Source organism: Bombina bombina, chromosome 3, assembly GCF_027579735.1.
Source record: "Bombina bombina isolate aBomBom1 chromosome 3, aBomBom1.pri, whole genome shotgun sequence".
In the NCBI taxonomy this organism is placed as follows: domain Eukaryota; kingdom Metazoa; phylum Chordata; class Amphibia; order Anura; family Bombinatoridae; genus Bombina; species Bombina bombina.
The window spans coordinates 489001994-489016731 of NC_069501.1; the positions used below are offsets into that span (position 1 = coordinate 489001994).

Genomic DNA, 14738 nt, shown 5'->3' on the forward strand with positions numbered 1-14738 from the left:
TGAAAGGGTAGCCCCCGATCCGGGACCGGATCTAGTAGGGGGCAGACTTTCTCTCTTTGCTCAGGCTTGGGCAAGAGATGTCCCAGATCCCTGGGCATTAGAAATTGTTGCTCAGGGGTATCTTCTAGAATTCAAGGACTCTCCTCCAAGGGGAAGGTTCCACATTTCTCGCTTGTCTTCAGACCAGACAAAGAAACAGGCGTTCTTACGCTGCATAGAAGATCTTCTAAAGATGGGAGTGATACACCCAGTTCCAATTGCAGATCAAGGACTGGGTTTTTACTCAAACCTGTTTGTAGTTCCCAAAAAGGAAGGAACTTTCAGGCCAATCCTGGATTTAAAAATTCTAAACAAATTCCTCAGAGTTCCATCATTCAAGATGGAAACCATTCGGACAATCTTACCGATGATCCAGGAAGGTCAATATATGACTACCGTGGATTTAAAGGATGCGTACCTTCGTATTCCTATCCACAAAGATCACCATCAGTTCCTGAGGTTCGCCTTTCTGGACAAGCATTACCAGTTCGTGGCACTTCCTTTCGGGTTGGCCACTGCTCCCAGAATTTTCACAAAGGTGCTAGGGTCCCTTCTAGCGGTACTAAGACCGCGGGGCATTGCAGTAGCACCTTACCTAGACGACATCTTAATACAGGCGTCGTGCTTTCACAGAGCAAAGGCTCATACGGACATTGTTCTGGCCTTTCTAAGGTCTCACGGGTGGAAGGTGAACGTGTCCCCGCTCACAAGGGTTCCCTTCCTGGGAACACTAATAGACTCGGTAGAAATGAAAATCTTTCTGACAGAGGTCAGGAAGTCAAAACTTTTGAATACTTGCCAAGTTCTTCATTCCATTCCTCAGCCTTCTGTGGCTCAGTGCATGGAGGTAATCGGTCTAATGGTTGCGGCAATGGACGTAGTCCCTTTTGCCCGAATTCATCTAAGACCACTGCAACTGTGCATGCTCAAACAGTGGAATGGGGATTATGCAGATTTGTCTCCCCAAATACAAATGAACCAGAAAACCAGAGACTCTGTTCTCTGGTGGTTGTCTCAGGATCACCTGTCTCAGGGAATGAGTTTACGCAGACCGGAGTGGATCATTGTCCTGACCGATGCCAGTCTCTTAGGCTGGGGTGCGGTCTGGGACTCCCTGAAAGCTCAGGGTCTATGGTCTCGTGAAGAATCTCTTCTCCCGATAAACATTTTGGAATTGAGAGCGATATTCAATACGCTCCAGGCCTGGCCTCAACTAGCGGAGGCCAAATTCATCAGATTTCAGTCGGACAACATCACGACTGTGGCGTACATCAATCATCAGGGAGGAACAAAGAGTTCCCTGGCGATGAAGGAAGTATCCAAGATCATCAAATGGGAGGAGGATCACTCCTGCCATCTATCTGCAATTCACATCCCAGGAGTAGACAACTGGGAGGCGGATTATCTGAGTCGTCAGACTTTCCATCCGGGGGAGTGGGAACTCCACCCGGAGGTCTTTGCTCAGCTAACCCAACTATGGGGCATTGCAGAACTGCATCTGATGGCATCCCGCCAGAACTCCAAACTTCCCCGTTACGGATCCAGGTACAGGGCAACATTGATAGATGCCTTAGTGGTGCCTTGGTCTTTCAATCTAGCTTATGTCTTTCCACCATTTCCTCTTCTCCCTCGGCTAGTAGCCAGAATCAAACAGGAGAAGGCTTCTGTAATTCTGATAGCTCCTGCGTGGCCACGCAGGACTTGGTATGCAGACCTAGTGGATATGTCATCGGCTCCACCATGGAAGCTACCTTGGAGGCAGGACCTTCTAATCCAAGGTCCATTCAAGCATCCAAATCTAGTTTCTCTGCAACTGACTGCTTGGAGATTGAACGCTTAATTCTAACTAAGCGTGGGTTCTCTGAATCAGTTATAGATACTCTGATCCAGGCTAGGAAGCCTGTCACCAGGAAGATTTACTATAAGATGTGGCGGAAATATCTTTGTTGGTGCGAATCCAATGGTTACTCATGGAGTAAGGTTAGGATTCCAAGGTTATTGTCTTTTCGCCAAGAAGGATTGGAGAAAGGGTTGTCAGCTAGTTCCTTAAAGGGACAGATATCTGCTCTGTCTATTCTGTTACACAAGCTTCTGGCAGCTTCTGGCAGCTGTGGTTGGTACAGGCCTTAGTTAGAATCAAGCCTGTCTACAGACCTGTGGCTCCTCCATGGAGTCTAAATTTAGTTCTTTCAGTTCTTCAAGGGGTTCCGTTTGAACCTTTGCATTCCATAGATATTAAGTTACTATCTTGGAAAGTTTTGTTTTGGTAGCTATTTCTTCTGCTCGAAGAGTTTCTGAATTGTCTGCTTTGCAGTGTAATTCACCCTATCTGGTGTTCCATACAGATAAGGTTGTTTTGCATACCAAACATGGTTTTCTTCCAAAAGTGGTCTCCAATAAGAATATTAACCAGGAAATAGTTGTTCCTTCTCTGTGTCCTAATCCAGTTTCTAAGAAGGAACGGCTGTTACACAATCTTGATGTGGTTCGTGCTTTAAAGTTCTTTTTAAAAGCAACTGAGGATTTCAGGCAAACTTTGTCTTTGTTTGTTGTCTATTCTGGTAAGAGGAGAGGTCAAAAAGCGACTGCTACCTCTCTGTCTTTCTGGCTGAAAAGCATCATCCGATTGGCTTATGAGACTGCTGGACGGCAGCCTCCTGAACGAATTACAGCTCATTCCACTAGAGCTGTGGCTTCCACATGGGCTTTCAAGAATGAGGCTTCTGTTGAACAGATTTGTAAGGCAGCGACTTGGTCTTCACTGCATACATTTGCCAAATTTTACAAATTCGATACTTTTGCTTCTTCGGAGGCTATTTTTGGGAGAAAGGTTTTGCAAGCAGTGGTGCCTTCCGTTTAGGTTACCTGACTTGTTCCCTCCCTTCATCCGTGTCCTAAAGCTTTGGTATTGGTTCCCACAAGTAAGGATGAAGCCGTGGACCGGATACACCAATGTAAGAGAAAACAAAATTTATGCTTACCTGATAAATTTCTTTCTCTTATGGTGTATCCGGTCCACGACCCGCCCTGGCAATTAAGTCAGGTTTAAATTTATTTTTTGTAAAACTACAGTCACCACTGCACCCTATGGTTCTCCTTTTTCTCCTAACCGTCGGTCGAATGACTGGGGGGGCGGAGCCTGAGGGGAGCTATATGGACAGCTCTGCTGTGTGCTCTCTTTGCCACTTCCTGTAGGGATTGAGAACATCCCACAAGTAAGGATGAAGCCGTGGACCGGATACACCGTAAGAGAAAGAAATTTATCAGGTAAGCATAAATTTTGTTTTTGTTTGCGGGGGCCAGATGAGATAAAGGCTGTGGGGCATCTGTGATTATGCCTTAGGCTTTTTATGTTTTGCAAAATGCGACTCTTGGATGAAGATTACATCCCCTTGTAGTTTATGTAATTCCCGGGAAACTATAGCCCGCTTCCTTGGGTTGTTTAAGCCCTTAACATTAACCGTAATTAATTTAAGGGGGTGAATTCTCGGTTTGTGCTTCTGGGGTACCATTATGCAGGGTGGGGAGGAAGGGTAGTGGGAGAGAAAAAAAAGGGGGGGGGGGAAGAGGGGAACAAGGGTAAGGACAGAAAAGAGCGGGAAGAAGAGAAGAGAGTAAAGAGAGGTTAGTGACTATGAAATTAACTGGTTTCTAATGCAGAGTTTACGTCCTGTATGTCTTTACCAAGTGTACGTGCACCAGGATGTAACCAAATATAAGTCTTAGTGACACTAAAACAGGTATGTCCCTAAGCTTATTATAGCACACTTCTTGCCTGTAAAGGCTGAGAATATATATTTAAGACTAAACATAACAATTTATAACTTTGCTTGATCATAATCAGAGGTTATAAACAATAACAATACAATTCAACATAGAAACCGAGGGGGTATATGCTCCCCCAAAGGGGGAGTGGAAAAGTGAGTTCCTCTTTGTGCAACTTCAGCTCTCAGTCGCTTACAAATAGAAATTATGTAATTGTTCTAATGAGGAAAACAAGAAGATTACAGACCTGTATAAAGCAGATTTTCAGTGGTCCTTGCAGTGTAGTTCTAGTTATGATACCCCACTATAGGGGTGAATGCAGAGGGACAAGGTTATTCATCTTACACTGCAGGTCAGGTTTGGCAATGGTTCTCGACTGTGTTCAGAGATAAGGACGGCATATCGTCTGGACCAGTATAGAGTAGAATGTTTCTAGATCAGTTAATGACCTGTACAGGGCGGTTTTGCCACCATTGGAAGCTACCAAGCATGTGGGGAACCCCAATCGGTATGGGATCTTGTTATCCTGCAGGGTGGAGGGGAGAAAACGGAGATCTCTGCGTTTCTGCAAGGTCGCTGGACTGAGGTCTGAAAAGATTTTAAGTGAAATACCTGCATGTTGTGTAGGGTGTTTGCTCCTGCTATTCCGAAATATCTCCTCTTTATCCTTATAATTTAATAATCTAAGGATCACATCTCTGGGGGGTGCTTTTGGCGATGGTTTAGGGCGCAGGGCCCTATGGGCTCTTTCTATGATGACCTCAGGTGCCATTGGTGTTCTTTTGATCGTCCTGAAGAGGTCCTGCAAATAACCCTGTCAGGCATTCGGGTTAACTGACTCAGGGATTCCCCTAATTTCGTAAGTTATTCTGCCGACTGCAGTTATCCAAATCTTCTATACGGTCCAGAAGACTCTGGACCGTATTTGTATTCTTTTGTGTCTGGGATGTAGATTCCTTCAGCTGCCCCTGCAGTGTGCTTTGGGATTGCTCAATATTTGTGACTCTTTGTGCTAAGTCTGTGACATCTCGGCGCAATTCACTGTATAGATTTTTAATTTCTGAAATGATCTCTTTAATATCCTCCTTTGATGAGAGGGTTTCTAGGTCTTCTTTCGTGACGTATTGTGGTGGAATAGAGGTGGACAAGGCAGCTTGTGTAGGTTCATCGTCTTTGTGTTGTGGTTGTGCGTGACTTTCGTCACTTGTTTGTGTTTCAGCACCCTTAATATAATAATTCATATTTCTTGTCTTGGTCCCTTTTTCTGAGGCATTTGGCTTCTTTTGTGCCATTCCTGTCTGCTCTCAAGTGTCCGGTACTATTAATTATGTATTATTGTCTCTTGGTCCACTATTCAGTCAGGAACTCTTCATATAACTTGCTGTGAAATCTTTCAAGTTTTCACCTTGTCACTTGTAGATCGTCAGTATGTAGGGGAGTATTAACCTCAAGTGCTGTTCCCACACTCGGCTTAATAAAAAGGAGTGTCCTTTGTGTCTTATTTATTCTGACCGAGGCCCTTTGTACTAATTCAGTCTCCCACCTTTTGACTCAGCTGGTCACTTATAATAGAGGGCTGAGCTCTGCTCTCTTTTTTTTTATGTGCATCACACAGGCCCTCAATCTATTAGTTACCGCTTGCAGTGAGCATAATATTGGGCCCCTTTTTATTTAAGGTAATTGGCGTTTTGCTTTCCCCTCTCAGGTGCTGCCTTCAACAACAGCAGGTCCACCCTCTCATCAGAGGATTGCTCGGTTTTGTGAACTGCGGGCACTTATGAAACTCTGACGTCAGGTGCGTCAGGCCTAACAGAAGCCGACGATGTCGGTGAGTTATTGTTGCGGGATTCGGCGGTCAGATGTGCTGCTTTATGATTATCCACTTCTATGAAGCTGGTCCTCCGGTTCCGGGGATGTCCTAGGCACCAGTCCCAGGGGTGTGCTGCGCAACACTGATGCATGTGTCTGTCTCCACAATCTCTTACTTCAGGTGGGTTGCGGCCTGCTACAGGTGTCAATGGTATCGTTCTGACCCTTTTTTAATAATGAAGGTCTGCCTCAATATTCCGTTATTGTCCCCTCAGTTTTTGGGCTCAGATCAGTAAAGAGTCCAGTCTTTTTTGTGGCTTTAGAAGCTTTAGGCCAGCTTTAGGCTCAGAAGCTCTAGGTAGACATGGCCATTCTCCTGCACGGCCAGGCTCTGCCCCCTTGTTTATGTTTTTTATGACAAGACGTGTCGTACCCTTGATGACAGGCAGGACCTGTTTTGTGTAATAGTTAAGTCTGTTCTTCCCTTCTACTCTAGAGAAGGAGCTCCTTCTAGTTATTCTGGTCCAGGCAGAGCTGGTCCATCTATACTGAAGGACAGGCAGGACCTGTCTTAGGTTCTTCTGGATGGGCACTTGATGATGGATCATATGGGTTCGGGGGTCTTAGAGAACTGGGTTGAGCTTTTCATTCCTTTTTTCTGGACTAGGTGATTTTTGGAGTCTTGCCCGGTACTCTTCGCAGTGTCATTACACTCTTGGTGACTGGTCCAATAAGGAGAGGGGTTTCCCGTCCTTTTTAGGTCCGATGATTTTTAAGCAGAGCTTATTAGATCTCTTGGTCTGAGAGAATACACGTCTCTTATCTACCTGGATTTAGGAAGAAGGATATCTTTCCTGTCTAGAGCAGTCCAGTGTAGCCTGGTGGTTATGCTCTGTGGCTTTGCAACTCGAAGGTTGATGGGTCGAATCCAGACATGTGGCGCTGTTCTACTTGGCTGATTCGGTAGAAGCGCCGAGTGCTCAAATTATCATTGGTTTTCATGTTCAACTAAGCATTCGAGAGGACCTGTGGGTCCGTGAGGCAGGAAGGATTGTTTCAGTCCTTATAGCCTTCTGTCATAGATGACCGGGCAGGGGAGTTTTCCACTGCGTCATTCTATCTGACATCTGATATCATCAGAACCTAGAGTTTTTCCTCCCCCATGCGGTGGAGGGTTGGAGGGCTTAGCGCCCCTTTACCGCAGTTTGTGCGGTTTAGCCTTTAGTTTTAGGACTCTGGATTTGTCATTGATCCAACAGCTTGTACAGGATAGCTGTCTAGCATGCGGAAGGTTTACAGTTTAAAACCTGTTGCAGCTCTTGACACCTTGCAGGTGTACGCGTAAGCTTTTTATAGTGTATCTAGATGTAGCTCTTACTCTTTGATGTGTACTGTCTGTCTGAGTTATATGAGACCTTTGGGTCTTCTTCCATGGTCTCCGAGTGAGTTGGATCTCCTTTTAGGGATCTGTGTTCTGGGTGATGGTTGATCTCTGTGGGGACTTAGTTTAGCTTGAGGTTTCCAGGAGCTGGGAAGGCTTAGTGCCTTTCTCTTCCCTGTGTCCTCTGCTTGTGTGGAGGTGATGGGGAGACTAGCCCTGCTAGAAGGATTTTTTTTTTTACCTCAAGTTATCCCTTGGTTGTCCTAAGGCTTTGAGAAGTCTCTTCATCGACTTCTAGCCTTGCTCCTTGGAGCGTTGGACTTTAGCTAGGGGTGGTTCCTTCCTTTGGTCAGTGTTTTCGAGTTCTTCTCGCTATCCAGATTCTCTGGATATGCATCCATGTCCCTTGTGTCTGGCTTTTTGGCCAGTTGGGGTGTTTAGTTCTAGGGTAAGGTTTGCCTGAACTATTTGGTGCCCGGACATCTTTGCAACAGAGTAGCCCATGTCATCTAGTGGTTAGCAGTGTGGCTTGCGCCTCAAGGGTTGTTGGTTCATAACCAGCTTCTGGCGCTGGATGTTCAAATTCTGGTGCGCCTTAGGGTTGCATTCCCCTGGTCAGCTTGCCCGTGTACCCGTGGATTGCCTGCTCTGCAGGCAAATGGGTTGGCTGTGCCTCTACTTGCTACTTGTAGGGGGTCTTTTTATAGTTCTTTTGTGTTGGGGATTTATTTTCCCATTAGCCGATGGCTTCGGACTTGAGGGCAGTTGTTGCCCTTCCGGCCTCTTCCCTTTTCTTTAGGGGATATTCTCCTCCCTATGGAGATGAAGTCATTTCTTAGGGCTTCTCCTGTATGGGAGGTGGAAAGGTGGGATTGGTTCCCCCTGGGGTATTGCTGGCTCCAAGTCAGACTTGTTGGGCCTTTATTTTGATAGATCCTTAGGTCTATGGACTTGTCTGTTTCAGAGTTGGGTTGTACTTGTACTCTGTGGGGATGGCTGTGCTATCCTTAAGCTCGTTCCTGTACCTGTTTCGGGATTCTTCTGTTCCCTGAGGCAGGGTTGGTCCAGCTGGGTGTGGGTCTGCAGGTCAGGATGGCAGAGCGGTCCAAGGCGCTGCGTTCGGGTTGCAGTCTCCTCTGGATGTGTGAGCTTTGTTGAGTCTATCCTGTTAGCTCAGTCTGCTAGGATATAGATTTTCCTTTCAACTTGCTCTATTGATTTCAGAAGAGGGTTTACCCTTCCTTCAGGTTTTGAGGGTATACTCTCCTTCTCGGGGGGCCTCTATTGAGGTTTTTGTGTTCCCCTTATTAGGGACCTGTGTGTAGGTCCGGCGGCTTAGGTTGCCTGGAGTGTGCCCTCCGTCTGGGGGTTGCTTTTGCGGTCTGTTTCTTGCTTGACTGCTTCTTCCTCGCAAGTACCATCTGTGTCGTCCTGTTATGGACTTTGTGTTCTCAAACTTGGGGTTTTTCGCCTCGATGTATTACACACTTTTCATGGTCGAATACTTTGGTATTCTATGTTCAGACACTGGGAGGACTTTGCCTTTTCAGTTGCTTTCCATGCTTGCATTGTGTTGGAGAGACGTCTGTTCTGTCTCTGTGCCCGGTCTTATCCCGAGTTTCGCTTGGTATAGGCGTGGCTGTTTGGGCCCATTGGGTCTCTGTGAGCTGGGCTCACTCTTGGAGGGGTTCTTTTTTTTTTTAAGAGGGAGAAGTTCAGGCCTGGTGACCTCAGTATGGGCCGCCTATCGTACCCTCCCGTCTTGGCATTCAGTGTCCTCTATAGATTGGGTATTTTTTTCACAAAAGTAATGAATGCAGCTGTGGACTCTTTCCATTTAAGAAGAAAATCAAAAATTATTCTTAACTGATAATTTCCTTTTCTTCTGATGGAAAGAGTCCACACCTCCCCACCCGTACTTTTATGTGTGGTTTACTTATTTTTCTGGCAATTTTCACCCTGATATTTCTTCTACTGTTCCTTGTTCCTTGGCAGAATGACTGGGGAATGAGGGAAGTGGGGGAGGTATTTATGCCTTTGGCTGGGGTGTCTTTGCCTCCTCTTGGTGGCCAGGTTCTTATTTCCCAAACGTAATGAATGCAGCTGTGGACTCTTTCCATCAGAAGAAAAGGAAATTATCAGGTAAACATAATTTTATGTTCTTCAAAAAGTTGCCAAAACATACTTTTCTTAACCCCTTCCTGCCGGGTCTTATTTGTCTACATCCGAACAAAGTTCCAATGTAATCAAATAAGTAAAAATTTAAATCATACGATCATTCATGTGATCGCAGGATTTAAATGATGGGATTGTGTCATTGGGGAGCACCTATGACGCTAGTCTCCCCCTCCAGCTCGCGATCCTATTCAGAAAGCGCCTATGGCTTCAGTACAGCCAAACGGCTAGGACGGTCCATGCCGTCCTAACGGCGCTAAAGCCCAGCACAGTTATGACGAAATGGAATGTCCTAACAACTGGAAGAGGTTAATTATTCATTAGATTCTAACACGGTTACAGACAATATAGTGTATGAATGTATTTCTACCTTATTTGGATAAATCTCCATAATGATGCTTTAGTAAAGTTGCTTAGGAGGAAAACCATATTAGACTTTTTACATATATCTACTAATGTTGTATTTTGTATTAATCTTTTGCAGGTTAACTCCATATCTTGGTCCAGTACAGGAGAATATATTTTATCAGGATCTGATGACACCACTTTGGTTATTAGTAATCCCTACAATAGAAAAGTAAGTTCATTATAATGTCATTTTATAAATAGTAATTTGAAGTGTAACTGATTTTAATTAGTGTGAAACGATACACATAAGGAATATCAAAACCATAAAGGAACATTTAAGTGTAAAAATAAAATGCAATGCTAGCTATTAGGCATGTGTATTCAAATGGAAACAAATGGGGAAGTTGGCTGCCGTCTACGGCATTAGGCTCTTTTTGGAGCTGGAATTCTTCTTGTGAAAGTGCAACACACTAAGATCTGGATTTGCAAAGATCTTAGTGTTTTGCGCTTTCATAAGAAGAAATCTGGCTCTGAAAGTAGCCGAATGTCACTGGCAGCCGCCATCTTCCCAATTTATTCCCTTCCGAGTCTTCTGAATGCACATGCCTATTAGCTATACACTCCAGAGGAGGTGAGTCAATCGGGAGTGACATATGTGTTTATGTATCGACCTATTACTTTGTGTTTGCATCAGGATGAGCATCAAGATAACTATTAGTACTTAAAGTGTATGTAAACTTTGAGGATAGTGTGCCCGCTTTTTTTTTTTAAATCCTATTAAAACAGGGGCACTTTCATACATCAAAGTTTACATTTCAGCCGTCTTGTTAAAATACTTGCCTCTTGTCTCTTCTTACATCAGAAATGACGAATCCCGCTTCCTCCAATCACGGCTTCCCCCCAGAGCAAACATTGCCTGAGGCCATGCTGTGATTGCAGGAAGACGGATTCCTCATTTCTGACCTATGAAGAGACAAGTGGCAGGCGGGGGAATCACTGGTCCGCCTTCATGAAGAAAAGGTATTTTTAACAAAACGGCTAAAATGTAAACTTTGATGAATGAAAGTGCCCCTGTTTTTAATAGGATTTTTAAAAACTGGGCACACATTCCTCAAAGTTTACATTCACTTTAATAAAGTAAGGACACAGGAAATAGATCACTTATATTGACAGCTTATGCTGAACAAAGCAATGATTATACATTGGGTAATACATAGTTTTGATTGTTAATGGGTTGTTAGTTGTAAAGATGGCATACACTGGCAAGGAGGAAAATCAGTCATCACACACAGGAGGAATTCCATCTCATCAGGTGACAAACACTTTGTAGAAGGTGTCCAGCCTAGTCTAATCTCAGCAGGAACTGTCCAGGTTCAACACAGTGATGATACCAAGAAGCAACATTGAATTAAACTTTCAGTCTGCATTTTTTTTCTGCCTGCGTGGTGTAAAAGATGCAGTTGCTGCTTGCCCACAGATCCTTGCCCCTCTTCCACAGAATCACAGAACTAACTTTTTTTTTTTTTGCAAGACTAAACAGTATATTTACAAGCAGTGCCAGTTGTTTAAAACCATTATATTAATTAGTCATAATAAAGTTAGTTTCTCACAGCGCTATGCAATGCAGGTAGCCTATATTGTTTATATCTCACGCAGAGTAGGAAAGTAAACAAAGCCTTATTTCCAAGGCCTTAGCTGGCCTGCGATTATATGTGTTCTCTCAAAGCAACATTTTAATATGAGTTGCTTATACAGCAACAGTTTGATTAATTATTTGTGCAATCATGAAGAGTTTCCAATCCCTTACACTTGCCGTTTTTGGTGAGGAGGGTACAGGATGAAAGATTTAAAGGGACAGTAAAGACCTTGTAATTAAAAGACATTTGTGTTGTGTTGCTATAGAATAACATATCGGCCAAGTCTAAACAGTTTTAAAATAAATTAACATTTTTTCTGCAATTATTTTTCAATAGCCAAACTTCACCCACCATTTGCTTTATTAGGGGGCTTTAGTCTAGAGACAACAAGGCTAGCCCCTGTCAGAAAGTGCCTTGTTTTGCAGTTGTTATCTGATAAAGCCAATTAGGGATAGATATATTGCATGTTTAGCTTTGAGAACTCAGCAGGGTACATTTCAAGTTCTAAGAAATAGAAATAGCTAAATTGTCAGCTAAATTACAATTTACTACATAAAAAGGGGGCATAAGAAATCATGAACATAAATTGAAAAGTTGTTTAAATAAACATAGCTAAACATTTTATATAAAAACTCAAGGTGTTTACTATCCCTTTAAGGGACAGGCAAGAGGAAAATAAACTATTATATGATATCTATTATACTGCTAAATCCTTAAAATATTTATTGTAATGCCGTAAATATTTTATTCCTTAACACTTCATACTATACTACATCATTCTGTCCATAGAAGGTAGTTTGTACACTCCAGAATGCAGAAATATTGTTGCCAAAGGCAGGTGACCAATCAGCACCTAGAATGGGAAAGAATAGGAACTTCTTTTCCCCCCTCCTCTGCTTTTAAAAAATTATTCCTGGGCCCTGACACTCAATTAGATTTGTGGGGCTCCATTCCTAAGGTGGATGGCGCTATTTCTACGCTGGCTAAGCATACTACTATCCCTTTGGAGGATAGTTCTTCTTTTAGAGAGCCTATGGATAAGAAAATGGAAACTTTTCTGAGGAAGATATTTCAACATACAGGGTTTTTATTTCAACCGGCGTGAGCTGTAGCAGCTACCTACTGGTGCAAGACTCTGTCGGAGCTCATTGAGGTGGAGACTCCACTCGAGGATATTCAGAAGAGAATTAAAGCTCTGAGAATTGCTAACTCCTTTATCTGTGACACGAATATGCAGATTATTCGCCTAAACGCAAAGGCTTCTGGCTTTGCGGTCCTAGCCCGCCGGGCCCCCTGGTTGAAGTCTTGGTCTGCGAAAATGACTTCTAAATCCAGACTCCTTTCTCTTCCCTTCAAGGGGAAGATTTTATTCGGTCCAGGGCTGGACTCCATTATTTCTACGTTTACCGGATGGAAAGGTGCCTTCCTACCGCAGGATAAGAAAAATAGGCCTAAGGGACCGCTATTGTCTAATTTTCGTTCCTTTCGTTCTGACAAATCACAACAACAGCAATCTTCATCCAAGTCCGAGCAGCCCAAGAGTACTTGTAAGCCGGCTTACTCCTGGAATAAGTCCAAACAGACTAAGAAGCCCGTCGAAAACAAATCAGCATGAAGGGGCGGCCCCTGATCCGGGATCGGATCGAGTAGGGGGCAGACTGTCGTCTCTTTTTTCAGACGCTTGGTTCCAGGATGTACAGGATCCTTGGGTCCTGGAGGTTGTATCTCAGGGATACTGGATAGGATTCAAATCTCATCCGCCCAGGGGCAGATTCCTACTCTACAAGACCAGAAAAAAGAACTGCCTTTTTAGGTTGCGTATGGGATCTCTCCTCTCTAGGAGTAATTGTCCCTGTACCTACAGCTGAAAGGTTTGGAGTTTTATTCAAACGTTTTCGTGGTTCCAAAAAAGGAGAGAACTTTTCGTCCAATTCTGGACCTAAAGTGCCTAAACAAGTTTCTGTGTGTTCCCTCTTTCAAGATGGAGACAATACAGTCAATCCTTTCTCTGGTTCAGGAAGGACAGTTTATGACCACCATAGAGCTGAAGGATGCATACCTTCATGTTCCGATACACAGGGAAAGTTTTCAGTTCCTGAGGTTTGCCTTTCTGGACCAGAGCTTTCAGTTCATAGCTCTTCCATTTGGCCTAGCTACTGCTCCAATGATATTTTCAAAGGTTCTGGGAGCTCTTCTAGCTGTTGCCAGAACACAAGGTATTGCAGTAGCGCCTTACCTGGACGTTATCTTGGTACAGGCACCATCTTTTTGTCTAGCGGAAGAACTCCCTTCTCAGTCTTCTTTGATCACATGGATGGAAGATAAACTTGGAAAAGAGTTCTCTTACTCCAAGTACAAGCGTGAATTTCCTGGGGACGATAAGACTCCATATCCATGAGAATATTTTTCACAGATCAGCAGGCAATCCTTTCACCCAGGGGAATGGTCTCTCCACCCGAGGTGTTTGCAGAGATATGCAGCGAGTGGGGGACGCCGGAGAAAGATCTCATGGTATCCCGCCTCAATACCAAGCTACCCAGATACGGGTCGAGGGATCAGAACTGATAGATTTATTTTACAAGATATGACGTGTCCATGGATTTCATCCTTACTTATGGGATTACATCTCCTGGTCAGCAGGAGGAGGCAAAGAGCACCACAGCAGAGTTGTATATATAGCTCCTCCCTTCCCTCCCACCCCAGTCATTCTCTTTGCCTGTGTTAGTGATAGGAAGAGGTAAAGTGAGGTGTTAGTTTAGATTCTTCAATCAAGAAGTTTTTTGTTTTAAAATGGTGCCAGTGAGTACTATTTTTCTCAGGGAGAAATCGTCCGTCAATAACTTCCCAAGAGGCGTGGAGACATTTTATTTTCTGCCCTGATTGTTGATGATCTTAGCAAACATTCTCTAAGATCCTGCTGGTTCCCACAGAGCGGTTGAAGGTAGTGTAAAGAACATCTTCAGTGTGGAGAACCGTGTCATGCTGCGCTCAGCAATGAGGTATGTTCAGCCATTTGCTTCTGGGGAGACTAGATACATCAGAAGAGGCTGACATTATTCCCTGTACTGGGGAGGGATAATCGGTATTCACTATGGAAATGGTGTACCTGGAATTCCCTTTTCTTTTATTACTTATCAGTGTGTTTGTGCAGTGACTATTGTGTTCACGTATACTTATGCTGTGTGTGGGCTGACGCTGGGAGATGCGGTTTGTTCCCCAAGGGCTGTTGTTATTTGTAGTATCTTATAACTGGCTAAGGGAGTGTGTGTGTAAGAGGGGCACATTGGCGTTTTTCGTTATATTGAGTGAGGTGAAAACCGACATGTTTTTCTTCCCATGCAGGTCTCAGTGCGACTCGAGTTACGCCCACGGTGGGCGGGGCCTAGTTTCGCGCGCAGTAATCATCCGGATCGGCAGCAGGTTCCTGGGCTCCGGTGTGGCCTAAGTCAGTTTGTGCATATAAGGGTACAAAGAGACTTGAGAGCGCTGCTCACGGAAGATCAGTGTTGTCTGGGGGCAGGTAGTGTCAGGGTGCCAGGAATCAGACTGAGACGAGAAGTGCAAAAATAATCACATCTTTATTA

General features: G+C 44.2%; 1 protein-coding gene across 5 annotated transcripts in view; it reads left to right on the forward strand.

Moving 5' to 3' along the window:
- The window catches only part of DCAF6 (DDB1 and CUL4 associated factor 6), an 863174-nt gene that overhangs the window by 79489 nt on the left and 768947 nt on the right, over positions 1-14738 (forward strand). For all 5 annotated transcript variants that reach the window (XM_053706826.1, XM_053706828.1, XM_053706829.1 and 2 more), the window contains exon 3: positions 9654-9746. In XM_053706826.1, the coding sequence (XP_053562801.1) occupies positions 9654-9746 (93 nt within the window). The remainder of the gene's footprint in view (positions 1-9653; positions 9747-14738) is intronic.